Below are 27,765 nucleotides of genomic sequence, written 5' to 3'. Positions count from 1 at the left end.
GAAAGTGAAAGTAAATGCAACCCATTGTGGGTTGATGTTTTTGTTGTTGCTGCAGTCATCTACCGCCGTTTGTTTCTGTCGTTTGTAAAAACTGGATTCCCACTAAAATCCCAGCGAAATCCTACGAAAGCCAGCGCTTCGCTGTCGCCTAGAAGAACTGCCGAAAGTCTCGGATAGCGTCGCTGCGTGCCATTGATGTGTGTGTGTGCTACAAGAAAATTGTGCCGTCTTGCCTTAGTCCTCGCCAACAATTGTGCCTACTGCCAATCCGTTTGAATGCTCGGATTCAAACTAGCACCGTTTAAGTATAGCCGTGTGCCGTGTGCGCGATAGAGAAGAGTATCTTCATCTGGTTGCTTCTGCGGCTTCGCCGTGGATATAAACGGGAAACCATAATCGTAGGTAAATTAGCTAATGGTTAAGTAAATATGACCTGTGCCGCAACTGCCACAGCAAACCGCCAGAGAGGATTGTAATTTTCGTTTGCTATCTTTTAACTTCTTTCCAAAACCGAGTCCCTGGCCGATGCCGTCACACTGTGTGGAAATCGTTACTAATTATAATGGTAATATAAAAATTATCTTTCATTGGTTCTGGTTTAGTTTTCGTTAGTAAAAAAAATTATCCTACGCTCAACGATTCACTAGCATCTATCTATCGCTCTCTCTTTCTCTCTCTCTCTCTCTCTCTCTCTCTCTCTCTCTCTCTCCCTCTCTCTCTCTTTCTCTTTCTCTTTCTCTTTCTTTCTTTCTCGAACTTCTCTGAGTCGTTCTTCGTCCTCTTGCTCTACCTAAGTATAATGCCACCTAACGTAAAAGGAATGTTTTCGAATACTTTGGGCATCGCGTAACGAGTGTAACGGGTGTAACGCACCTACTCTACCCGGCCCAGATTTCTGCGCACTGCAAAAACAGAAAGTCGAGTCGTGCGATCCTCGGGCCCCTGAAACTTCTGGCAGAGACTTCGGGGGGAGGGGGACTACTTTCAGCCCACTGCCGCGAGGAGGATCTTTGGGATATGCGTTTCCGACGCAGTATCGGAGACAGCAGCCACTTTGTCCCCTCCCGCGGGCGTGGCGAGGACACACCACGAACTGCAGCAAGATAGAGGCGGCGGTCGCCACACGCACGCGACACTATCCTAGATAAATATTTCTCAAATGGGGTGCTGCTCGTCAGCGCAATCTTCATCCTCGTCGTCGTCATCATCGTCATCATCATCACGCCCCTGGCCCCCGTTCGCACCGTTCAGCCGCCGCCCAGCATCGTTCCTGTGATGATCAGCGTCCCCATTGTCTTCCTCATCGTCGTCCTCGTCGGTCGAGCTGGCCGACAGCAGGGCCGTCGTTTGCGGGTTCGACCGGCGGCCGGCCGCCGACGACGATTTCGGCGTGTTGGTCGACGACGCCTTGATTAGAGCTGGTCCTCGGCGCGCTCCGTACTTGTCCCGCTCTGGGAGGGATTTGGTGTAGTTCTCTTCTGGGATTGCCTCGCTGCGGGTTTGGGCAATGTCGCAAATAAGTCGCCCAAAACGTGTCAATCGCGGACAAAAAAGGTGAGAGAAAAGAGAGAGAGAAACAAAATACGATGATGACACAATAAGCATTGGCATTTCGCTGGTTGCTACGTTTTGGCTAGCGCGTTTTGGTGATTGGTTGAACGGCTACAATGGTTGCTATGGTGAGTGCGATGCGGAGTGGCACCATTTTGTAATCTGCTCACGGCGAGGCGAGGAACAAAAAAGGAGAAACTAACGGTGAACAGTTGCATTTTGCTGGATGCTGCGCAGAGTATTTTGCGTGTTTCGGCGTTGTGGATGGTGACCCTAGATGGCCCCTGTTGCGGTAATCACCGATCAAGAAGCTGATCGCTAAAATGTGCTAATATGCTCAAGCAAACTAGATTCGGTAGTACTCGATCCGGTGTACCGATTGAAGAGCATAGCAAGTGGCACACTAGCAACTAGGGCGGGGCAACGCGCAATTTGGCACCTAAGATGCAACGTAACTTTGGCGCCGGAAACGACTGTCTTTGAACGAACACTAACGAACAGGTTCTAGTTTACAAACCCGAAATAAACCGAAGATTGAGCCCCTTTTCCAGCAGAACTAAACAAAAAAAAAATGAGCACCCTTAACCGAACACACGTCGTCGCCGCCAGGAGAAACTCATGAAAATCAAGAACGATCCGTTATGACAATGGCGAAATGGGCTATGAAGGGAATAGTTTTGTTTCTTCTCGTGTTATTGTACAACCTTGTTAATTATTTTGCTCCACGAAACATGCACTGATTGTTACTAATTCGCAAAAAAATCTTAACTTAAGTATGAAAACGTTTGTTCGAATCAGAATTGATGGCGCAAAAATAAACGAGTAACAACACGTGCGAATGGGGGCGCCTGGTCATCGGTAAATTTTGAAAAAATAAAAACGTTGGCCACAGAGTGCTGTACATGCAGACGATAGCAATTGTGAGTAGCGAAAGAAAAGTGCCGTACAAATATAATATACAACCAATATACAGCGAAAAAAGAAACATCAAACCGTTATGGGTGGCCATTTTTTAAAGCATTTTATACAACGCTCTCCACGTCCGTGCTTTGTTTAGAGCTGGCTCTCATTTAAGTGTACGTGTGCTGGTGGTGTTTAGTTTGTGTGATTGATGGACATGTGTGTGTGTTTCTATGTCGTGTACGTTGAAACCGGTTGTTAGTGTGATGAAGGTGGAAAAAGTACAACGTTACAACAGAACGAGTAAAGTTTGCCGACAATAGTGGTCCGCTTTCTTTCGATTTCGCTTCGAACACCCATCCGGCGATGGGCTGCATAGCAACTTAAAGGCAAAGGCTTACGGGTAGGCAATCGATACGGGTCGGTATATTTGGCGTCCATTGGTATATATCGTGGTACTGTGATGGGTAAATAATAATACTAGGAATGTAAATAGCACGCTCTATCATTGCTACTTGCTACAGGCACTACCACGCTGTTGAGGAGCGTTTTTGGGCATTCCAGCCGTACTTAAGACTTACGAGCTACCTTAAACTAAACCAACCATCTACGAAATACAGCACCGTTCTACTATGTTCATATGTTTTACGGTTAAACTACGGAACGTCACCACGTGGTACACACTATACACTGCTCTCTACCAATAGGATAGGATTCGGTTACCTCTTTGCTTTGCCGCAAAAGAAGCGATAAGATACTACTACTTACTACGCAAGGAATGGCTAGAAAACTACATGCTACATAAATAGGATAAAAGCGACAGCCAGTTTGTTAACCACTACAGTCGGACCCGGTGGTGTGAAATGCATGCTTCCGATTAGAATGTCTACGGATAGTTACCGAATCGGGTCGTTTACGGGGTGTTAGAGAAACAGATTAAAGAATACGATTCGATTCCGATCGCCAATTGCTAAAGCTGCTAGCTAGACAGGGTCCCGATGGTGGAAGAACCACTGGGATTCATCCATCAGCTAGCAAAGGAAGGGACGAAACCAAACCGAAGTAGATACCTTCTCCGGAATGTTAAGTACTTCAGGGTAAGCCATGTTTTTGGGCAGAAATTTTACACACTGGGATAATTAGAGGGAACGACCCCTCACCGGAAGGAGACTTTTTGAAAGAGGGACTAAAGATGAGGCTCGTCAACGTGTGAGGCGTTTACTGTCGAGCAGCGGTGATCGTTATTAGTGTGATCAAAACAATTTTGTTTCGATGAAGATGGTGTGTTTGGGTCTTTTCAGGAATCAACAAGCGTCTATTTAAACTAGCCACGCGCGCCAAGATGGAGGCGCTCTGGACGCAACAAATGTTAGAACGTTCCGAGAAAATGAGAAAAAGAGAGAAAGAGAGATAGATCTTCACACTAGAGCGAGGATTCAGGCGCAACTGCAAGCACAACATACTAGATGGAAAACGTTCGGCGGATCTTTGACCGAGACCGAGCGTTGTTGCAGCGCAGTGTAGTAGTAGTAGGTTTGTGACTGTGGTGGTAGAACTGAGTTTGGTGGTGGTGGTGTTGGTGGTGGTAGCTGGTGAGGTTGCAGAAAGAAGGATGAAACGCTAAACGGGCAGAACGGTAACAGAAAGGTCAAAAATGGGAAATTCATGTTAAATACCAGCATTTCATCGACAAACGACGATGGGACACAAGACTAAAGTCAAACTCGGACGTATTGTACCTGTTCGGTGAGGGAAGAGAAACGGAAAAAAGGCGTAGATGTATTTAGAGTCTGCAGTGGCCAGAACCGCACCGCAATTCTGGTCGCCGGCCGCCGGTTTGGGGCATGTTGCGGCTAATAAAAAGAGGAGTGTGAGTGACATACTGTAGGCTAGATACTGACTACCGATAGGGAGATAGGCGCTGTAAACTTGGTGGATACTAGACTAGACTGGTGTTGCTGCTGCAAGGACCGGATGCTTGGCATCGGCTCCGTTACGCTTCTAAGACTAGCTCTACGAGGAACGTACCGTGACGCAGGTGTGGCGGCGGTTGGTTGGTTGACCTACAAGCCCGGTTAAGCTACTTTACACTACCATCCTTACGGACTAGCACTATGCTATACGCTCCTTAGGATCTACTCTTACGGCTAGGGTATTCATTCACGAACCTACCTTGTTGTTAGGGGTTACCTTAGGTTAGGGTTTGCAACGCAAAAGTAAAGTAAAGTAAATTCGTTCACACGTTACACACCGCTACCGACCGAGAGTTAGCTACAACTTTTTGGGGCTTTTTAGCTCGGAAGCACAGGGTTCATGCACCTTCTAAGAATACGGCTTCAAAATAGTACGACAACATGCAACATGCGATCACACACTTTCTATCCTAGCTATCCCGACACCCGACGGAGTCACTCGGAGTCGCCCGCCGTCGCCCTCTAGAGTTGTTCGCGTAGAGGTGAGTTTCGTGCGCACTGTCTCCGTGTTTCGGGAGGTGGCCGTCGTCCCCCGGGGAGGTCTCGTCAGGTCGGAAGCGATCGCGCATGCAAGTGGTATTCTGTTCAGTTCCTACACGTGGCGGAAGGAGTGGCGTTGCCAGGGTCCGGGATGGGTTGTGAGGGTCTTGGGATTTAGGATTCGCTTCACGTTAGGCTGGGTTAGGCGGAACACGTGCTCGTTACTACTTCTCGGTCTGTTCGGTCGGTTCCCTTCAGTTCCCGCCACCCGCTCACTTCGACTGCTCCGGCTTCTCGTCGTCTACCTCGAGCGGCGGAGCAGGGAAGGGCTCCAGGGCGAAACGGCTTGGCCGCCGTCCGGTCACTAGCAGTCTGCGAAGGGGAACAACAACGTTACAGGGTTTAAAACAGAAGCCTACGGCCTACGGGTTGGCATGCGCGCGTGTGTAAGGTTCGTTTGGCTGTTCGTATTGTGGGTTTGTGGTTTGTTGGCCTTCTCGTTCGCTGTATGCGCTTGTTGGCTGGTGTTTGTGGAGGGACTGTCTAGAACAATCCCGGGTTCGCTAGGTTCTGAAGTTTGTGGGAAAATTGGACCGGGGGCTGGTTTCGGTCAAGGACTCAGACACTAAACATCGCTGGCTTATCGCCCTGCTTATCGTGTCGTCAACTACACACCAACGCTACTGTGCATACAAAAACAACAACATCCGTCGCTGCGGTCCTAGACGATGGGTGTGTTAGTGCGCGGCGCAACCGAAGCGACACCACCGACAATGGCCGGAAAGAACATTATTAACAGCAAAGCGAGTTAAAAGCACGGTGACACTTCCGGCTCACGGCAGGAAATAAATGCGGAGCAGCAATAAGGAAACGGGGTTTACGGGGTAGGTAACTCAAAATTCGGCAGCAGTAGGCGGTGGTTTCTTTGAAGCAACGTCAAAGTTGAGACCGGTTCCCAAAGAAAAAAAAGGTAAAGCACATTGCATCGGCTCCATCTAAGGGGCTACACGAAAAAAGGAACACGAAAACAATGGAAAATAGTTTGCACGGTGCACCAAATTGCACACTACATTTGCACAACGTCAGTACATAAGTGGAGTGATAAAATAAAGGGCTAACAAACTACGCTAACTTTTCGGCTTCGCTTGCTGCGCCACAGCAAAACTGTCAAACGAGTGAGAGATAGAGAGAGCGAGCGACAGAGAAGAAAGCTGAAGCGAAGGCTAGCGTGCGGGGACCGGCTTGTGGTCCTCGTGACTAAAAAAAAGGTTGTTGCGCGATTAGAGAAAATAAGGAGCACATAGTTTACCGCTGAAAACACTTCGCTAGCGCCACATTATCTGCGGGAAATCCGTTGGGGAAAAAGAAGAGCAAGAAGAAGAAGAAAATTACCGATAAAAACGCGTCTCACTCGCAGCAGGAAAGAACTACTGTTTCCAGACCATTTGGGACCTCTCTGGAGAAGAAACGGAAACATTCCCTTACTTTCCATCTGAAAATTGAACTATAAATTCGCAATAAGCAAACGGAAAACGTGGAACCAAAAGTCAACAAAATCGTTGATGTTGTCGAGTAGAAACAAACTTTAATGCAAATGCTTCCAAGATCCAATACTGAAGCAAGAAGTTGTTGACGATGACGGAAAAAAGTGAACATTTTCAAATGTGCTTCATTGGGACCATCCGTTGGGAAAGGAGTAGGAAAAGGATTGCTGTGATGTGTTCGGTTTGTGTTAAGACTGTAACCAAGGGTAACGTGACGTGACAGTGTGTGAGTTAGTTGGCCGGTTCGTATGCAATGTGTTGTGTCCTTCCCACCGGAAACGCGTCCGATCCGCATCGGTCCATGTTTGCGCAGTCAGTTTTGATGCGATATTTTGTAATGTCCGTGGTGTGAGCGATAAGTTAGTTCGGTAAATATTGTTTAAATATATTGTGCTTAAAACATAGAGAGATAGATAGGTATACAGGTTAACAGCTCAACACTACGCTTAAGGTACCACACACACACACGAAGACACACGAAAACGGAAACGAAAGTGTAGAAAAGTTTATAAAAACAAAACACCGTGTGGTACACTTTTACCATGCAACAGATATGTAGAGAGCAGACAGAGAGAGTGCACCATCTCGGAAGGGCACAATGCCAGCCTGACTTGGATGCCAGGATGCCATCGGACGAAAGCCACGGGTGCCTTCGGGTGTCAATAGACGCTGAAGCCAATCGATTCCAATTTCAAAAAGGGATTCGGGGAGCGCAGATAGGGCACGGTGTGTTCTCGAAGGAAACTCCTCCGAAACCGAGGACACATCGTCGGGCTATCCTTGTAATCTCCAATTTTGAGTGTCCAAATTTTCGCAAAGCTAGAGCAAAGATACGGAGGCAACCCTCGCTACAACAGAAGTGGATTCCACCTTCAGAAGGGAATTAGTTTAGCGAGGCCAAAAGTATCTTCGAGACAGGCTCCCGTAGTCATAGGTAATTTTCCATACTCCTGCCAGATGGTATCCGTGTCTGTTGTAGCGACGATTCGAGGAGGCGTAGGTTCCACGCCGGCCGGCTGGAAAGGGGAACACACGAGGAAAGGCAAGGCTTTGGGATTGCTCGGACTTACCCGCTCAGCTCCAGCATCGATCCGCGGCGGTTGTTGCGCCGATGGCTGGCGGTCACCGGGAACGCGTTGGCGTGCGGCACGGCCCGGCTGATGCCGAGCGGGTCCACCATCTGCGGGGTCGTGGCCGGGTCGCCGCCGTCGAGCGTGATGTAGCCGGCGATTGAGGCGGACCGCTTATCCTTCGGCACCACCATCACCCGGTGGCCGACCGGTGTCGTCGCCGCCACCGGGGTCGACGTCTCGGAGTCGGTGACGCCGCCGATGACGACCCCGCCGGAGCCGGAACTCTCGCGCCGGAACAGACCTATTACGGACTTAGCCTGTTTAGGTTGCGTCAAGCCACCTGCATGTTGTGCGTCGGTTCGGCCCAAGTTCGCCACACACACACACACACACACACACGGGTGCGTGAGAGGGGGGGGAATTGTGTTTTTTTGTGACAGGCCACATGTATAGCGGGGGATCGCGGGCGCACACACACACACAGGGTGTCCAGGTACAGAGATATTGTGTCACGGTTTGTGGGTGGTGGGTGTTGTTGTTTTTTCAAAAGGAATGGTGTGTGTGTGTGTTCGTTCGTGTGTCGCATGTAAAGAAGAGAAAAAAGAGAGAGAAACCATACGGGGAAGAGGCACGGATAGATGATAAGAATGCGGTTAGGTGCAAGCTAAATGCGCGGATGCATAAATTATATGAAACTAAGGTTTCGTAACTAACACATATCAACTAAAATGGGAAATTTTTATGACGCCGGGCGGGCTGGGCCCCCTTTTTCTGTCCGCTGGAATGTCCGCCACCGCCGTTCGGAACCGAGTCCGGCGAAAGGCTCGCAAGCGGACCACGGTGACTCGCTTCTAGTTGGAAAAATAAACTGAAAATAAATTAAAACAAACGGTTCCTCCCTTCGTTGTGGCCGAGATTTGGAGGCAGCCCAGCCCAGCTCACGGGGTTTGCGGCAGGCGCAGGGCAGCAGCATCGGCACATTGTTAACGCGATGTAAATTATTAATGAACAGAAACTGCAATCTCGCGCGAAAAGTGGGACAATGGTGCAAGTAAGTGGTGCAATATATACGAAAGCCGACTCAGCGGGAATGGTCAGTTCCTGGCCGCCACTGGCCTACTACGGGAGTGCCCTTGGCCAAGACACCGGGCGGAAGGCAGCATAACATCGAGCAGAGCACATCATTCATCATGCACGTATTTACACACACATCTATCGAGACACTCGTGACACAGGCGATCGAAGAAGGCGCCGGAGGCAGAATCAAATGGGTTTGAAACAAATATGAACCGTAAGTGCATTTACAAAGAGTGGCAGAGAGCGACAGGGAAAGAAACAGTACATCGAGAGGATAGCATCGCCGAAAGCGTGTCGTCGTAGGACATCCTGCTTCGAGAGCCAGCGTTCTTGCAAGGAAGGGTCCTTCTTCGGCCGTACGTGGCCCTCGAAGCACGAAAGGCAAAACAATCATGACACACAATGGCAATCTGGGGCGCTCACGAGTGTCTGCTAAGAGGCGACCCAATAGACACATCAAGGACTACTCATGTTGCATGGTGTGCAAAAACGAAATCACAACGTTCGGTGCAAGCAGGCGGTGCATCAAACCAAACGCCAAACGCTTCTGCTGCTTTCTCTTCCGTACTAAGAAGGACGGTAGGACTTCTTAAAACAAAAACAAAAACAAAATGTGCCCCTCTTGTGTCTGTTGGCTCGATAAAGGACTCACACAAAAACCAAGCTCTAGGATAACCACACGTGCCAAGGAGACGGTTGAAGTCTGGGATGAAGTGCGCGCAGAACGAACCGAATTGAAATGCGAAAGACAAAACCAAAAAACAGTAAAAAAGGAAACTCTTTTCCCAATGGACATCAGGGACTCAGTAGTAGAACGGGCAGTAGGTAGGGCTCTCTAATGTGGCTTTGGTCTGCCTGGCGCAAAGCTTGGCCGCTCACAGCTCGCGACGCATAAAATGGTGTGGATGAAAAAAAACCGATAACCGATGGACGGGTTTTGGGAGAGTAAACAAAATGAACTTGCGGCCAAGGACCTACGTACAAGTCCTGGCTAGTCCTCTTGCGACGGGGCTCGAGAGAAGTGGGCGGTCGTGCGCTGTTCAGGAAAGGATATGCTTGGCCACTCGGAGCCGAGCCTCGATCGATCTTCGCGCGAAACTTTGCAACGACTTGGTACCAACACCAACGAGGTATCGCCACGACACGTTACTTACCCAAAAACGTTGCACTTGGTGAATTATAAGCTAGATACTCCTTGTTGGAGGCCCACGACGGGAACTCGTTCTGTTTGATAGCACCATTATCGTCATTCTCGTCGACTCGCTTCCACGGCAGCACGGCCTCGATGGCGGTCGGCGTGGCGACACGTTGTTCGGCTGACGACAAAAACGAACGTCAAGTTAAATCATTTGCTGCGAACACTAGACCAAACTTGATGTACTTACAATCCAGTATTCGCGAATCGCGCGAGAATCGCTTGTCTTCCCGTTCGGAACCCTTTTCGTCCACTGGTGGAAGAAAAAAGAAGTCGAGATTAGCGGAACCTAAAGCGGGACTACGGCACAGCCTACTAGAGAGACAGAGAGAGAGGTGTAACTAGTGAGCCAAGAAACGAAACAAATTGACAACAATGATCAACAACTCAACTAGAGCGCATGCAACAACGGTTTTGGGGGCCCACATCGAAAGCAGCATCAAGATGTTTGGAGATCCAGTGTAGAACGCAACTTCTGCGCGGCGCTAAATAATGGTTTAAACAAAACGGAAGTGCGACAAGAAGTGTACAAATGCAGGGGGCTTGTGTCAAGCTTGCAACGGTGTGTGAAGTGAGTGCGCAAATCGTGAACCGTGTGTTGAGGAGGAGAGCGTGAATTTTTCCATACCCGCAACATACAACAGTGAGTTCAACAGTGTCACGGCGTTCGGTGTATACGAACAAGTTGGCACGCTGCTACGGGACGTGTGACAACCGTGTCTGGTGGTGAGGGCGGGCGCGCTATCTGTACGATTCACTACCAATAGGCGGGCGGGAAGAGCACACTCCTATCGTGTCTAAAGCCAAACCGGAAAATTGCAACGGACACTGACACAGTCAAGAACGTAGAACGGGGATGTGTTAACACTCACCAACACCGCCCCAATACCATGCAAACTGTGTGTGTACGTGGGTCTATCAACAATCCAATGGAAGTATATTCCAACCGATAAAATGCACCGCTAAAACTGAACACTAAAATAGTGGCTAGTGGCACTAATAGTAGGGCGCTGTCAGCGAACCGGTTGACAGGCATGCTGTCAGTTGGGAGTGCGTGCGCTGACAGCACAGCAAAAGTGATGCTTTGATTTTGAAGTGAAAGCGTGAAGCATTCGAATTCGACCGGCCCAGCTAACCGGCTGGTTGAGCTGAGCCCTCCGAAATGCTGATGATGCTAACGTTCCCATCGAAATCGAAACATCACAGTCGCCATGCTGTCACTTCTAACACACCAAACTGACAGCCCCACGTGGCGGCCCCAATAACGAAAAACGGAAAAGGCGAAAACGAATCGAACGAACGAACGAACACATTCAACGGAAATTCAAACTTGTTGCTTGCACTCTCCTAAGGAGCTAGTTACGTCTGTTACGCGGCGCACGCATTGGTTTGAAAGAACGAAATGCAAGAACCAAACTCGGTACGAGAACTAAACCAATAAGAGTTAACTCGAACGCAATCGAAAAGATGCGCCCCAAAGGAAACCAAAGGACTGGCAACCGGAAAAAAGGAAAAAAAACTGGAAAAGCCGCCTGCGGGGTGAACGCGGGGGCGCGCGCACAGCAAACAATAAATCGCGCAAAGTAGGGGCCAGCGTAACAGCGAGAGCAAGAGTGAGCGAGTGCCGGAATCACACGTCTAGAGGGTGGATCGAGGGCAGGGGGCCCACGAATCGATGCCCTACGTCCACGTACCGAAGGTCTGATAGGAGCGGTCCCGGCGCCAGGGAAGGAACGATTCGGCCGCCGTCGGCGTGATCCGTTCCCGCTCGGTGCCGGCGGAACTGATGCTGAAGTTACTGTTGCTGTTGTACGTGGTGAGTGTGAGGGTGTTTCTAGTGAGTTTACTGGTCTCTTTGCTGGTGTGATGGGGAGCCGGGATATGGCCGGTGGACGTGGACGGGGAGCCGCCGAGGCCGGCGGAGGAGGAACAGGCGGACAGTTTGCTCGTGTAGTGCTTCACAATGCGTGCCTTGGTGGGATCGAACCCGGGCAGGCTAGCGATATGTGCGATCAGCGAGCGGTTGTTAGTGGTAGCGCCACCGGGGGTGGTTGCCTTACTTGTGCCACGGTCGCCACGGTCGCCACTGCCGCTACTGCCGCTGCCACTGCCACTGGCGGCGGCGGTGAGCTCTGATTCTCTGACACTTACAGCCGGGGATTCGGCTGGAAAAATAGACAGATAGACAGGCAGATACAGAGAGCGGCACCAAACGGAACGCAGTCGGAGGGTGGTGGGCCAGAGAACGAAAAAACAATGGAAAATTCTACCATACCGATCGGGGGACCATAAATCATAAGAAACATGAAATAAAATGGGTTGCATTTATCGACCATTCATTTGTCCAGTACCATCCTACAATTGTGCACACATTCAGCTGCCAAGATTCTGGCAGTTTATTTACGAAACAGGCCCGCGGACCAAATGAAAGACCAACACCTACACACTAGAGAGAGAACCACCGAAATGAAACCTAAAAGAACGGAAAATCGAGCATAAGGAAACGGATAGTAAGAAAAAAGAGCGAGAAGAGAAGTGTCGAGAGGAGAGATCAAGCAGTAGAGATCGAGAGCAGGACGAAAACACAAGACGATGCTGTGGAAGTAGGAAAGTGCACCGATCGGCACATAAGTAAACCAAAGTTCAAAAGCATCGACTCCAAACACATCTGAAAAGTCTAGTGAAAAGAACACCATTTAGAAAACGGGCTGCCATGGATGAAACAGAGAGAGAGACAGAGAGAGAGAAAGAGAAAGAAAGAGAGAGAGAGAAGGATGGCTGAGAAAGACGTGATACTTACGCGACGACTTTGCGGTAAAGGTAAGGCCACCTCCGTCCCAGTCCTCGGCCGGACCGGCCTGCACTTCTTCGTCCTCGTTGCCCTCGTGAAGCACCTCGTTAATGTAATCAGCTGCCGGTCGATCGGGGGTAAAACAAGGGGGGCAAACATTAGTACTGATTTCTGACACGTTTGAACACACGCGACGTTGACGTATTATGAAAATTAGACTACACAAATGGAAGCCAAAACAGAAGAACTTAATGGAAGAATGGTGCATGATCAACCGTACGAAGTGGGTGTCGTTACAAATGCGGCCGTTACATAGATGATTGAACTAGCTCAACAAGCAATAGAAGTGATCGTTGGATGAATGAAAGAGAGAGAGAGGATCTCTGAGGTTTAATGAGGCTTTGGTATCACAAAAAAAGTAAAACACACTTCTTCCAAGGGACATTGAAACGGGGAAACGAAACACGTAGTGCAGAAAGTGCGCATAACAAGAGTAGTTCAGAGAGACAGAGAAAATTGGCAACACGATAAGTAACTACTGGTGCTGCTGTGACAAATTACAGCCCAACTCTATCAACAGTAAGAAATTAACGCGAAATTAGTGAGATCTGGGGGCAGTAACGACTCGTTCGGCTAAAGAAACTTTGCACCAAACCTTGCCAGGTGTTCCTAATGTTAAAACTGAAAAGGCAAATAAAGCATAGTGTCAATCGCTTCAGAAACTACTGTTCCTTATCTACGCATACAAAAAGGAATATACTATTATTCAGACACGTCACACACATATCACACTCAAACCACAGACTGTTGTTTAAGACATAAAGGTAGCTACTAACAGAATAATGCATCCAACACTACTATTTTGCAAATGCAGCACAAGGAAACGACAAAATAGAAGATCGACTCTGGGGGAAGGATAATTTAGAGCACACTCGCTACGATCCCACACTGCCAGCCGAATTGGGGTAGGAATTTTCTAAACTGTGGAATTGTAGCTAGTAAACCAAAGTCATACAAATAGAGTAACTTGACAAAGACAGAGCTTAAGTAGAGAGAGCGAAAGAGAGAGAGAGATAGGTGAAAAACACGGGAAACGACCAAAATACGAGAGTACGAGATACGGTCAAAAAACGGTAAACGGTTAGGAATGAACTTCGTTTTACCTATTTCTAATCTACGGTACTTGTTAAGACTGTGAGAATGTTTTCTTTTACTTTTTTTGCGATTTTCTTGATCGGTTAGTGGTGGTTCTAGTGGTGGTTGTGGTGGTGGTGGTGGATGGTAGTCGGTAGTAATCGTAATTGTGTCATTAGTCATAACGATATCATTCGTACCGTTCGCAAACTGTTTCGCGGACCCGTTCTGCGCGAACTCCGGGAACGAGACGTGGTTCTGCTGTTTGCCATCCTAGAAGGGGGAAGAAGAAGTGTCCACATTTTACACAATTCTCAAACAATGGGCCCACTTGTTGTTGGCCTAGTAACGGTAGTAACGGTTTCGAAAGCCGAACCGAACCCGATCGTCGCGCCCGCGATCTGGCCGCTTACCTTAACCCGTTTGCTTCGCTTGTGGTGCTTCTTTTCGCTGATCATGCGGCGAATGTTCATTTGCATTTTGTAGTTGACCTAAAAGCACGAAAAAGCACATCCAGAACTAGCAACGCTAAGGCAACGCTTCGAGGTAACGGCGCATACGGTACCTGTGTCGATAGATCCCGATCGTCAACGGCGTGCCGGCTGTAGCTAAGTCTTCGAGCCTGTGGGAAACGGAATGGAAACAAATTTCAGTCCATTTGTCCAGTGCTGTGCACTAAATACTTTAACTTAATGCGTTAAAAATTAACGTCTAATTCACTGACATAACAAATCGCTAAAATCGAACAGCACGAGTATAGGTTTTTTAAACATGGCACTATGTTTCGTCTTTGGCAAACATATCGACTTCGGTCGGTCCTATCCGAAGTAACGAAACGAACTCGAGCGCCAGTCATAAAAGTCGCAGTTCTTCTTCGCAGATGCATTATATTATCATGTCAGTTTTTGCTCAAGTTTTTTATTAGCTTTGGTCAGCCACATTGCACATTAGTTATATGGTTATATGGTACAGTCGCCGGCCAAGAACGGTAGGTCGGTATTATTAGGTCACTGCAAAACGTTCCCAATAATCATGCAGATCCCAGAAACCACGAATCAGATGTTATGAACATGCTAATCTACAACATTTCTAAACGTCAACGAGTTAGGCACATGAAGTTAGTCTAGTGAGCTGCGCGATGCGAAGTATGCTGTGATGCAATTCGATGTGGCGATCGAAGTGACCGATGCAAACTGATATTTTGGAATGTAATGCTGTACAATATAGCCTTATGAATGAATTGCGAGGGTCGTCACGCAGTAACAGTCAAAATGCATTAACTCGAACCAAACTCTATTCGATGTAACAGTCTCGATATTGTACAATTTTTTTATGAAACACATAACTGGTGTTGGTATCATATCGGCCGACTAAAAATGAACGTTTTCTACGAAACAATAGGAGGTTTTTCTACGGACACATATATTTACACGTTGCACGGGGCGATTTCAGAAACATAGCAAACGTATTTACAGAAGATGCTTGCAGTATATGCTTCGCGTAACGGGGGTTACTAAATTGAGTGCGTAACACTGTGAAATGGAATAGCTAAGAAGGATTCGAAAACTAGTGTTCAACAACACAAACAAATCGCACCTTTACTTGCTGCATAGTTGTTGCCACACGGTGTGTGATATCGTGGTGACAACCCCCCCGGGCAAAGGCACACATCCGAGCACGATCGCAACCGATCGCGTGCGTGTGTGTTTAGTGTTAGGATATCAATTAGGTAGCACACAGACACACACACACAGACACACGCAAACAGAAAGAGAAAAGGAGAGATAAAAAACACAGAAGAATACATCACGCACACCAACGAACAGGTACCGGGGGGTTAAGGGTTACACAGGATCAGGAAACACAATGATCGAGAAATCAATAGGAAAAATATGTTATTGGTTTGCGACGCTCAAACGAGATCGGTTAGTGGGGTGGTGTGCAAAGTAGAAAACACAAATGAACAACGCAACAAAACCCGGGGCAGGCCGGTTCGGGGAAGGAACAATGGACAGAGGCCGTGTACGAATAGGCCGAGATTAGGCAGACAGATTTTGGAAGCGCACATTCAGCGGTAAAACACAAAATTGGGGCAACCAATGCGCACGTCCACGGGTGCAGTACAGAAAGAACGGAACATTGAACAGAAAAATTTGAGAGAGAACAAGAGTTATGTAGCTTAACCATTTTCGTACCGTATGCAGTGAAGCCTTCGATTTTTTGGTTCAATGTTTTTTTTTTAAATGGACGGAACGAAACACACATGGCCACGAAGGGCGGATGATGTCCAATGTCAGGACGAGTTGATGTTTATCGAATGACGTTGGGCGCGATTATTTGTGGCGCCAGTAAAGCGCCAGAATGGTACATGCGGATGTGGCAAGCGGGGCGCGCAAAGAGATGTAGCCACGAGCAGGGTTTTCAAACGCCCAACGGGGATGTGTTCGAATCGAAATGACAAATGTTGCGTCGATGTTCAGTTCACGATTCGTAAAGCGCGCGTTTTTTTTTTTTGTGGACGCAATTTTGATTTTTCGTATGTATTTCACCATGGCGAGACGGAAGAAGGAGAAAAGAAAAAGAAAAAAATATGTTTTCATTATGTGGAATTTTAACATACCAATGTAATAATATTGTTGTTTTGTTTTTTTTTAAATACACGATCAAGGGATGAAATTGGTGCCAAGGATGGTAAAAGTGCTATGTACAACGATTCGTTGGTGCATCGGAATAAATGCACTAAACCGAACTAATAACTTGTACAATTTTTTATGTGTTGTGTTGTGGAAAAAAACGAGTGTTCGATTCGAGTGTCGCATTCCTGAGGAGTGGCCTGACTAATGGCTGGTGAATGCAATCTGTGTGATCCTTTCTCATAACTACACAATCGATCCTTCCGGTAAGAACAATCTGCAACTGAACTGTGTTTGGTGCGTGTAGTGTGGCTTAGCGTACCAATAGTAAACAGAAGTAGCTAACGGATTTACTGTCGGAGCTTTCGTCCTTTCGCACAACTGAATCGATTCCAATGGAAACCCCCCAACGATACGATGCAGTGCAGTATGACTTAGTGCTAGCGCGTCCGGGACCCGAATCAGACTCGAGAACGGACCCACTTACCCGGCGGTACGGTTTCAACTCCTCCGACAGCAAGTGGTGTATCCTGGCGTCAGTCAAGTCTTTCTTCGATGGATTGTAGTCCAGCTCTTGCATGTCCAGGTTACGGGTGGAATTTTCCAGATTCGTAAAACTAGGGCTGAGGGCGGTAACGGGAAAAAATGTTAGCTTCCCTGGCACAGAAAACCCCGGCAGACAAGAGCCCGTCTGCCGGCCATACTGAACACGCTCAATACTACACAACACTGGCACATTCTACTGGCTTACGTTACGAAACTAATAAATGGATGCATGTACTTCGCCCAGCATTAGCTCGCAGTGCCTTGAGCCCGGGTCAGATTTGAGGCAGCATATTGCAGCGAACTACATAGGGGGAATTAGGTAGAATAGGAGCTACGGGAGAACCGAAACCTGGTGCTGTTGCAGAAGATAGTGGCAATGCTTGCAGAAAGCCAGAAACTGCAAGCGCAGCGGCCAGAAGGTGTAACCAGGTGTATCTACGAAAGTACCTCAAAAAAAAAAGAAACAGCAACTCGACGACCAATTTACACAACCATAAGGACACAAAATACACACACACGCACACAAACACACACAGAATACAAAGTTCGAGTTCATGCATCGATCTATTAATTCCGCGTTACCATGTGCCGAGCATCGTGGCGCCGCACCTGCCGCCGAAGTAGGACGTGTAGTTTCTAAATAATGCACTCATTGATTCAGTTCCAGACATTTGTCCGATGGTGGATGGGTTGCGCCGCATGTAGTCCATGGCATCGCGCATCGTTAGCTTAGAGTAGGTTTCCAGGATCTTCGGTTCCGGACCCTAGAACGATAAAAACAACAAACGATAGCAAGTTAGCATTCGTCAAAATGGTCGAGAGACGGTGTCTCACCTGTAAGTTCTTGATTAAATATGGACGAATGAACCTATTGTCGAATCTCTTAAACTTATCGCGTATGTTGTAGTTGCCCGTCTTGCCGACAATGTCCTCGATACCGGCCATCATGTGATCCATAAACTGTGCCGGAGAAAGGGGGTTAAAACGGGCATCAGTTGAGCTGCAGTCCCACCCGAAGGTCTGGACACACATACCCTTTCGTGAATGCGCTCGTTCATTGTCGGCTTGCGCTTGCTCGACCGCTTTACGTTCAGGATCTTGACTAGCGGCTTGATGGTGATGCCCTGCAGGAACACCGTAAAGTAGATGACGGCGATGGTCGTCGTGAGGAACATGGGCTGCAGCGGGATGTGATGGACGTCGACCAGCAGCACCAGAGCGAACGCTACCGCTCCTCGAAGGCCTGGAAAGCGAGAAGCGGACATCAAACACCGAAACATCACCTATCGATGCGGAACACTCACCTCCGTAAGACATAACAAATTGATCTACTTTGGTAAGCTTGTGTATCCTAAAACGATTCGCTAACGCTGACAGAATCAACACACCTGCAAATTGTGGAGGGTAAAAGAACCGGGGATCATTTGAAGTGCCATCAAAACCGGAACTGCAGCTTACCCAAAATTCTATACACCGAACAGAAAATTATTGTCAGCAGCACGAACCAGGTGTTCCACACGTGCACATTGTTGACGGTGGCCACCCCGAGAAACATGAAGATGATCGTCTCCGCGGACGACGACAGCATCTTGAGCGCGTACTTGATGGTGGTGTGCGACTTGTGCGACACGTTCTGCTCCACGTAGTTCTTCATCGTGATGCCGCAGAAGGTGATGCTGTGCGGGACAAAAGACCAAAGCGAATGCGCATAAGATTGGATGGCACACGATGCAGACGGCAAATGAGTGCATTTACACCGGCAAATTACAGTGCACCGAACGAAGCCAATCCATTCTCCCGGAGAGGTACCGGGGTGGCCTATAATTTCGTGTGGTGTCAACAAGTACTTCCCGGGACCTTATGATCATGGTAATGAGGCACACGACATAAGGCTTGTTTGCCCACCGGAGCCCTGGAGATACTTACGCCAAGATTCCACTCATGTGGAAAATTTCCGCGGTCATGTAGGCCAGATAGGCCATCACGAAGATGAAGATGGGTTCGATGACACGCACGTGATCGGTGAAGCGGGTCACCAGACCGGTCAGGAAGCCCCAGATGACACCTGCGCGAGGGAGGTCCAGTTAGTGAAGTGACGCGTGGTGTTCGCCGGGGATCGAGAACTTACCGATGATGGTGCCGCCGAGCGCAACGACGAAGAACGACGCGATGCCGGACACGATGTCGACGGCCATTATTTCGCTGGCACCGATTTCGTTGTACACCTCGAACATGTGGTACATGACGACCGTGACCGCGTCGTTGAGCAGCGACTCGCCGAACACGACGATGTACAGTACCTCGTTGACGTGAATCTCCTCGAACACGGCCAGCACCGCGACCGGATCGACGGCGGCCACCAGCGACGAGAAGAGGAAGATGTGCAGGAACGGCAGGTCGACCCCGAAGATGCCGGTCTGGCCGCAGGCCCACAGCGAGCCCCCGATGGTGCCGATATTGAATATCGTCCCGACCACGGCCATCAGCAGGATGGTGCCGATGTTGTCGAAGAACATCCGGTTCGGCATGAAGTACCCGGCGTCCAGGATGATCGGCGGCAGCATGTAGAAGAAGAACGTGCTCGGCGTCAGCGGCGACACGTGCAGGTTCGTGGCGTACCGCAGCAGCACCCCGATGATCACGCCGACCACGATCAGCAGACAGGACTCGGGGAACATGCGGCTCAGCTTGGGCGTCATGTGGAAACCTATCGGGACGAAAGAAATTAAATCATGCTCGTGCTGTGCTCGACGAACATACTTCTTACTTTTCTGTTCAAAGATTTAAGTAATAATAGACCTTAATAATACTATTAACAGAGTAGCTACCAACGGATGTAGGAGAAGCTTAATCGCATCCTTCCTTTGACCCTTTCGAAAACATCCTTGACCTTCCCTTGACGCCAGTGATGGTGGTGCCATTTTTTAAGCAGACTTCAACCCAGCGGGACACTACCCCGACGGAACGACACGACAGCATTTTGCGCTTAACGAGCTCCACAGCCGGCGGGGCGGCCCTCTCAACGGTGGCCAATGGCTGCACCATCGTCTTATCGTGGCTTCAAAGACGGGCGCGCGTGCAACCCTCGAGTGAAGATGAAGCGGGACCAAGGCTTGCTTCCGGCTCGGTTCCGATTTAAGGGATTATTAGGCCAGAAGTGGGTGGCGTGAAAAACAAACACCCGCATTATGCAACGCTTGATATGTGCAATTTTAGCAGACTATTTTCACAAACAGCCGCGTAAACAAGACGGCCCAGTGCAAGATGGCCTGCGCCCCATGCAGCTGCGCATTTCGCTTCGACGGCGAAAAGTACACAGACCGATGTTTTCGAGAAACACCGGCACCAGCAGAAGGTGGCCGTGAAAATGGCCGGTTCCCACTTAGTATTCCACTCGGCACTTCGTTCGTTCCAGCATCCGTGACCGTGCCGGCAGGCAGGAAGTTAGCAATTTGATCCGGAGAAGGGATCCGGTCGTGGAAAAACAATCGTCTCGGGCACAACTGTCGCGTGCATCACTTGAATCGTTTTCTCGTTTAAATTCTGCCCGATAACCGTAACTAACGCCTCTCGAGGGGAGGCCGCTCGTGACCGGGAGATGATCGTTGCGGCGACACAGGGCTGCTGCTGCTGCTGATGATGATGGGCTAAGTGTAATGAATTTCACACATCACTGGCCACGTCGCTGCAACTGCTGCGGTCAATTGATGGGTTCCACAGTGGCGTGAGTGGCGTGAAGATCAAATATCCAATAACCGAGGAATGTGAGCGCGTGACGTTAGTGCACTAGGGCTCCGCTGAAGCGACACGAAGCGCAGTAGTGGCCTCTGTCATGGCGGTTTCAAACGGTTACTCTCGACCGACCGACCAACAAGGACTCGGGGCGACTCGCTCCCGTGTTCCACTGAAAAGCAATTAGCGCCAACTCAATCAAGCATCCTGTCGGGACGCATCAGCAGCGCATCTCGGCCGGCCTCGGACATAATCCAATCGGCAAGAGAAACGAGGCTCACAGTTTTGTGCCTCTGTTACTGGGCCATTTACGGGCTCCCCGACGTTCCCGAGGTGATCCAATAAACACACATTGATTGGTTCGCGCGATGCAAATCGTAGATCGAGTCCTGTAGTATGTGGCTCCAGCGCCGTGGGCAATCGAAGACGTCGTGGACCGTGGCCATTCACCCTGCGTTTCTGACGATTGCTGATTGGTTCGCAACCGATCGATTGGTGTTGATTGAAATTCGATTTAAATAACCACGCGGACCAATGTGGCGCCTGGCCACCGGTCGGTTGGGAAGCGCGGTCCCGAAAGTTGCATTTATTAATTTGTTTACTTACGATTCCGCACAAACCATGGCACGGCCCCGCGGCTTCCTTGGATGATTCCCTCCGAAGGTTAATGTTGTTCTAGCATACAACCGATTGATTTACGGCGCGGCACGGTGCTTTTTTCAGTCACAGATGACGAGAACGGCAAAATAATGTGTCCGTCTGAGTCGAATAGGAAGGCTCAGTTACGCCATCGTCGGTCGGTCGGTCGGTTGGTCCCGGGGTACATAAGTTCTGTCTGGTGGCGCCCGATTCCCGATCGATTGGCGCCAATCTTTATGGTTTCAGAACCATCACGAACCGCTCGAAGGTGAGACACTCGCCTCGCGGTGCCACATGATTCACCGCGGCTCGCGGACGATAGACGGATTATCCGACTGGGACTCGCCATTACTCCGAAAGAACCGGTGCGCTCTCCGATCGATTTTCTTCCAAATGTCACGTCAACCAGCCAAACAGAATTTATAGGGCCATCTAGGACCATCCGTCTAGGCGTTGGGGCTCTGTGTCTACCGAACAACGTCAGTAGTGGCTGTGCAAAGAGCATCGCGAATTCTGTCAAATATACGAATTTGATTTTCGATTTTGTTGTGGCATTATGTGGGCAATCATGCCTCTTACTTATGCCGTCATGTTGGCCAATTCGAAGGTATAGTTAATTTTTTACAGCTGCTTTGCTTACACGTGTTTTGGTTCATCTTCGATTTTTGTCTATTTCAAAATATAGCTCAAAGAATCTGTATGAAATTTTATGTGAAAATAAAACTAAGTGATAAATGCCACCAATTATGGGTCGACAAAAAACAGCATCAACACAAAACTCGCGATACTTTTGGAACAGACCCCGTGTAGTGGGCAACTTATGGGGGGAACTTTTACTAAAAAACAGCGGCATCGTTTCTCGTGCCTCTAAGTGGGATGAGTTCTCCCGCCGCCGCCACCGCCGCCGACGGGGCGCTAATTACATGACATCCAAAAACATCGACCAAACATGCGCTAGGTGTGGCAATTATAGCCCATCAAACAATTATCGTGACCATTTGGGGTTCGCGGAGGCGCAGCAGGGCAGATAGTTTGGGGCCCGTCAAGGTCCGGACGGATCTCGGGTGTTTGCGGTGCTCGAAAGATGACAACATCGGACAACCGGCACCAGACGCCGGCACACAAAAAGCATAGCGACGAAAGGTGGCTTTACATAAGCCACTTGCCGGCACGGGCTGCGCCACAAGCGAACCAACACCTGCGAATTCTGTGTGCGGTGCGGTCGAATCGTTCGTTTTTTATTTCATCTCCTGACGATCTACGACGCCCTTCATTTCCCAGGTCGAGAAGGAAGGAACCGACTAGCCGATGCAACACGCGCCGATGATTCGAATGGCACATTACTTAGCTCACGTCAATTCCACCGTTGCACGGCACGACTCACGATCGTAGCCCGCGCCAATTGGAGGAATAAATAAGACGAATCTCGAGACTGGCTCGAGATTTCTGATACTGGCGCAGTGTCTCGATCGTAAATAAAACCGGAAACTCGAGGAAACATGCATGTTGGGTCATTGATAAAGTATCCACGCGTTTTAGTATCGAATAGCGTTGATCGCCACCCTTTCAGACCCTTTCAGATAATTGTTTTTTATTTCAAATTAGTCATAAAGCAACAATAAATTATGGTTCAACAAAGGCAATAAAAACTGGATTCGAATAGATTTGAAACGAGTGGTGATATTCACTGTCGGATGTGCAGCCAAAGTCAACATTTTCACAAACCGCCAGCAGACTCCTGTTAGCGGAACCGGGTCCGCCAATTAGTGACCCTTTGATCCCTGTGCTCCAGAATTCCCGAGCAGCAGGCCCAAAGCGAGACAGATCGAGACAGATGTTCTCGTTGGCCGCCCAGCCTGATTGGGTTCAATTGCATTGCGATGCTGCTGCTGATGGATTATGAATGATGGCACGCCGTGATTGCGCGCGCCAGAAACCGGGAAAACGCTACCAAATGCGCCCCCAGGCCAGTGCGCCATGTGTTCATCCGCCCAACTACGGCTACGTGTTGCGATATTAATAAAAACGAATACGCAACTCGGTGTGGTCAGTGGCCTCAATTGGTTTGGTTTCAATTTAATTGATTCGAGGAATCACCAATCGAAACGCGCAGCTGCAGAAGTGGGACGGTTCTGCAAAAGAGTCGCGGATGGCCATACGTGATCTGGGACGGGTCCTTCGGTACGTCGTACGAGATGAGAAATCATTTAAAGTTTGCTTTTTTACGTTCTCGTAAACTCATACCGTGGGTTTTATGGAGCCATAAATAATGTGCTCCGCTCATGAACGAGAAGATCCGGAATTTTCCCAACGACATAGATTTACGACAACTGACTGGTCGCTTTTCAACAAAACTTCGTCCACCGAATGCATTCTATTTACATCGCACTTAGCCGGCCGAACGAGACGAAACTCAAAGATTCAGATCGTCTCCGGTAAAGATCGGCCATCGCGCAGTACTTACACCGAACCGACGTGCATTTTAATTTATGTTAAACAGACTTCTGTCGAGCGCGTGGGAAACAACAGTCCCAACCGCGGGCCACGCTGGATGGAAGAACGTGCAGGACTGACGCATATTCCGTGGCAAAAATGTCGCCAAAATTCTTCAAACGGTTATTTTTACCATCCCGGGCCCTGGACGGCAGCGAAGGAGCGTGAATGCCATGTCAAAATGCCAACCCCAGCCAGCCAGTGCATAATTATGCTGTGCCAGACGGGCGCCGACGAGGACCACCACGTTGCCGTTAGTCCTTCTATTCTGGAAAATCCATCTCTCGATCTGGTTACGAAAGTTTCCTTCGCCAATACAACCTTAAACAGCTGAATGAGAAGATAACAGATCAAATTAATTAACTAATTAACGAAATACGGCCACAAAGGAGCAAAAGTGTTGGCAGCCCAGTTGGCAAGCTTCCAACACAGGCCAGAGGGCCCCCGAGGGCACCGATGTCAAACCGGCCAAACGCCACGGAATGTTTATTTGCATTTTTCCCCAGCGTCTCGCCGTTTGCCATGTTGTGATACGCGATGATCCGCCCAACACGAGTCACCGTGCGTCGTGCGTCAACAAACGTCTGCTGTTTGGGTACGCGCGTAACCTTATCCCTGGCAGCTGAGGTGCCTTCGGACCGCGGAACCTGGAACCTGAAACTTACCGATCTTCGCAATGCTGGCCGACAGTATCCAGACGCCGATCACGAACGGTGTTTCGACGCGCGAAAAGTCCACCTGCGACACCGGGTACCGCTCGACCATGTGGCCTCCGCCACCCTCGCCGTCGGCATGCGGATCCAGCTCGCCATGGCCCCCGTCGGACGGCACGGTCGAGGCGATGATCGGGGCCGCTTCGGCGGCACGTTTGAATTGACTCGCGCCCGCCAACGATCCGACGTCGAACGCCAGCTCCAGAGGCGATAATTGACCGACGGACTGAAAGTAAAACGCAGACAAAGTGCAATATTAGTTACAGCCAATGACGTGACACGCGAAGATGATAATGACTTCAATGAGTAATGCTACTCTTAGGTTGTCTTTGGATTTTTCGTATCGTCATAATTTTAAACTTTCGATTCCCGGCTATCTTTATTGCGTCGCGTGATAATCCCAATAGAGTACCAAATTGGGGCTTGAAGGTAAAAGGGTGCCGACCACTCCGAATGGTGAGTTATCCGACCACTGTCACGTGTAGCGCGGTATGTGCCATCGTTGACGCCGCGCGATAGATATTTGGGGCGTCCGCGAAGGGCGTTATCAGAGCACGATGGCACCGGTACCTTGACGCACTCATGCCATTCAAAAACACAGCACATGCAGGGCAACGCGGCCAGTGTCACGGCTCGGTCACGCCCGGAGAGCTTTCCCAAGAACGTAATCGTAATGGCCGATAGACGACGCTATCGCCGCTATCGGATCGAACCCCAAAACATCGAGCGCCGCGATGTCCGGTAACAACCTTGGCCACTAATGGCCCATATCAGAGGCCCTTTTTTCGAGGCGTTGCGTATCACACTATCTTCCCCAGCCCATCGTCATTGGCAGTGTGCAGAGGGGACTCCACTTAGTGCACTTTGGCGAGGTGTCACGATCCTCGTGATCGTGCTGATAATTGGACCAACCAACCGATCAGTATGTCACCATCGTCGAGATGGGCAAAGATCGTATAATCTAACAGCAAATTGATGGTCCACAGACGTCAATCGTTCGGAACGTGACGCTGCTCGCCAGCCTGCCAAATGGGCCTCCCAGCTACTGTTGTGGCACCCAATTCCGACCGTCCGGAATCACGGCACGGGAGTAACCACAGCCACACTGTGGCCCTGGAAAGATGAGATGGGAGCGATTAAATCATGGACCGACCACACTATCGTTCGTGCGGGGTCCAGACACACACACACACACACACACACACACACACTGGACTACTTTCATTGGGGCCGTCAGATTATGATGACGCCAGCTATTATCGGGTTTGTTTACTTTGGACGGCATCCACTTTTAGATCCGCGCGCAACGGCAGTGAGAGGATAACGGCACACAGTGTCGGGAACAGAGACAATATTTAGAAGCGGTCCGTGTCGTCGTAACTTCGGAATTAAATATTTTAATTAGAATTGGCTCGTGCACAGAGTGTTCAGATGCAGAGCTTCAGGCAGCCATTAGGTTATGGACACCTAAAACCCATAAACCAGTCGCAAATTGGAGCGATTTGCGATGACGTTACATTGATTGGGGACTTGATAAGCTTATCATAGTTTTTTCCCAGTAAAGGTACAATTACCAGGCAGTTCAATAAGTTGTGCGCTTCGATAAGAAGAACACAATCTTACGGTTTCAAATACACTATCAATATAGTCTTCCTGAACGTCCAAACACTTGTTTCAACGAGATTCCAATTTATGTACTCCATCTCTAAAGTGAAAATCTGGAAGGTGCATTGTCCAGATGAAAAATAATGTTTTTCTTCTGCAACCAGGTATTTTTTCTATTTTTTCCTTCAGTTGGTCTCAATGATTACAATAATAGTCGGAATTTACTGTTTTACCGGTTTGTAAGTAATCCACAAACGATATAACTTTCGCATCTTAAAAATTGATGTCAACATCTTCTTGGTCGATTTTTTGACACGAACTCGTTTTGGAGCTGAAAAACTAGGTTCACACTACACTTTAGCCTCTTGCTTTGAATCAGGATCATGGTGATAGACTCAAGACTCATCCATAGTGATGAGTCGATGCCAGAATCCACTTTATCCTTTCGAAAAAGATCTAAATGTTGCCGAGAAAGTTGCATTTAAATGCGTTTTTGTTCCATTTCTAGCGAATGCGGCACCCAATCAGCACACAGCTTATTGAGACCCAATACCTCAGTCAAAATATTGGTTACACTGCTCAGTGAGATGTCTAGGGCTGCTGCAGTCACTCAACGATTTCCCAATACGATATCCTCTATTTTTCCTACGATTTAAGGTGCTGCTACTGGTTTTGGACGTTCTTGACGTGAATCGTCTTCAAGGCTTGACCACGACCACGTTTAAATTCAGCATCCCATCTTTGTACTCTACTAATTGAAAGCGAAGAGGCCTTATATACTTTCTACATTCGTTCATAAATTTCCTTTGTTTTAAAACCATTCTAAAATAACAATTCAATCATTGAACGATACTTTTTTTTGAGGATTTTTTGAAGCAAAACATATTGAACAACCCAATCTATTGTAGCAAACGTCCATTCTGATTGTCCGGAACGAGCATCGGTCTGGATGAAATTTGTCACAACGTCTAATCCAATTCCACGCTCTCCTCGCCGGTGTGCCAATTTTGCACATTTATGTAAAACGTGACATTGATATTAAATAACGGGACCCGCCTTAAGAGTGGCCGGGTCGGGGGCAGGCTCGAGTTACTTACCACCTTCTCGTCGCTGCTGCTGCTGCTGGCCGCTGCACTAAGATTGGGCCTAGCTAGAACGAAGGCATTGTTGGACAGCAGGAAACTGCAAAGCACTACGTATGTACAGAGTTTGCCGAGCACCGGACCGGTGGCCCTCAGTGTCGACAGCACTTGACCCGCCGTAGCTCGTTGGCGGGCCACCGCCGCCAGGAACTGTGCCACAACACTGCCACTCGTCGGCGTAACACTTCCGCGGTCACCGCCGCAGGTCACCGCCGCAGGGTGACACCGTGCCACTTTCGGGCCCATTGTTCCGACCGCAGGCGCCCCTACGGTTGGGTGGCCAAAATTATTAGCACCCCCCAGCAGGACTCGCTCACTCGGAACCACCCCCCTACAGGCACGTCGAGATAGGTTAACCTCCTGCCGCAGCGTCACAGCCATCGTTACCGGGGACAGGGAGGAGCGCTTGAAGTTCTGCGACCGTGGCCCACTCACCACCACCACCACCGGCTGCTACTGTTGCTGTTGTTGCCGGTGGCCACTGTGATTTACACGAGCACACACATATACACATACACCGGCTTGAGGCGCGAGGACAAACCGT

General features: G+C 49.1%; 1 protein-coding gene across 1 annotated transcript; it reads right to left on the bottom strand.

The window, feature by feature from the left end:
* Positions 1-175: 175 nt before the first annotated feature.
* On the bottom strand, positions 176-27,735 carry LOC128272963 (sodium/hydrogen exchanger 3). Its single transcript, XM_053010854.1, has 20 exons — positions 27,177-27,735; positions 24,427-24,700; positions 19,026-19,604; positions 18,824-18,962; positions 18,356-18,573; positions 18,202-18,285; positions 17,932-18,140; positions 17,732-17,857; positions 17,480-17,661; positions 16,839-16,974; positions 15,914-15,928; positions 14,284-14,340; positions 14,132-14,209; positions 13,919-13,991; positions 12,594-12,704; positions 11,488-11,958; positions 9,984-10,046; positions 9,753-9,914; positions 7,519-7,861; positions 176-1,492 (listed from the first exon to the last, which is right to left on the bottom strand). The coding sequence occupies exons 1-20, from the start codon at positions 27,600-27,602 to the stop codon at positions 1,156-1,158; spliced, it is 4,083 nt and encodes a 1,360-aa protein (XP_052866814.1). The 5' UTR covers positions 27,603-27,735; the 3' UTR covers positions 176-1,155.
* Between the last annotated feature and the right edge of the window lie 30 nt (positions 27,736-27,765).

This window comes from Anopheles cruzii, chromosome 3, assembly GCF_943734635.1.
Source record: "Anopheles cruzii chromosome 3, idAnoCruzAS_RS32_06, whole genome shotgun sequence".
NCBI lineage: Eukaryota > Metazoa > Arthropoda > Insecta > Diptera > Culicidae > Anopheles > Anopheles cruzii.
The sequence above is the reverse complement of the archived record's forward strand: the minus strand, read 5'-3'. Positions and strand labels throughout refer to the sequence as shown.

Bases quoted from the DNA above. Each gene is read 5' to 3' on its own strand.
- LOC128272963 (XM_053010854.1), bottom strand. From the start codon at position 27,602: ATGGCTGTGACGCTGCGGCAGGAGGTTAACCTATCTCGACGTGCCTGT. The intron at 18,574-18,823 runs GTAAGTATCTCC...TGTCCCGCACAG, and splicing joins CACATGAGTGGAATCTTGGC to CATCACCTTCTGCGGCATCA. The intron at 13,992-14,131 runs GTAAGCGGCCAG...TCCCCCTTCTAG, and splicing joins AGCGAAGCAAACGGGTTAAG to GATGGCAAACAGCAGAACCA.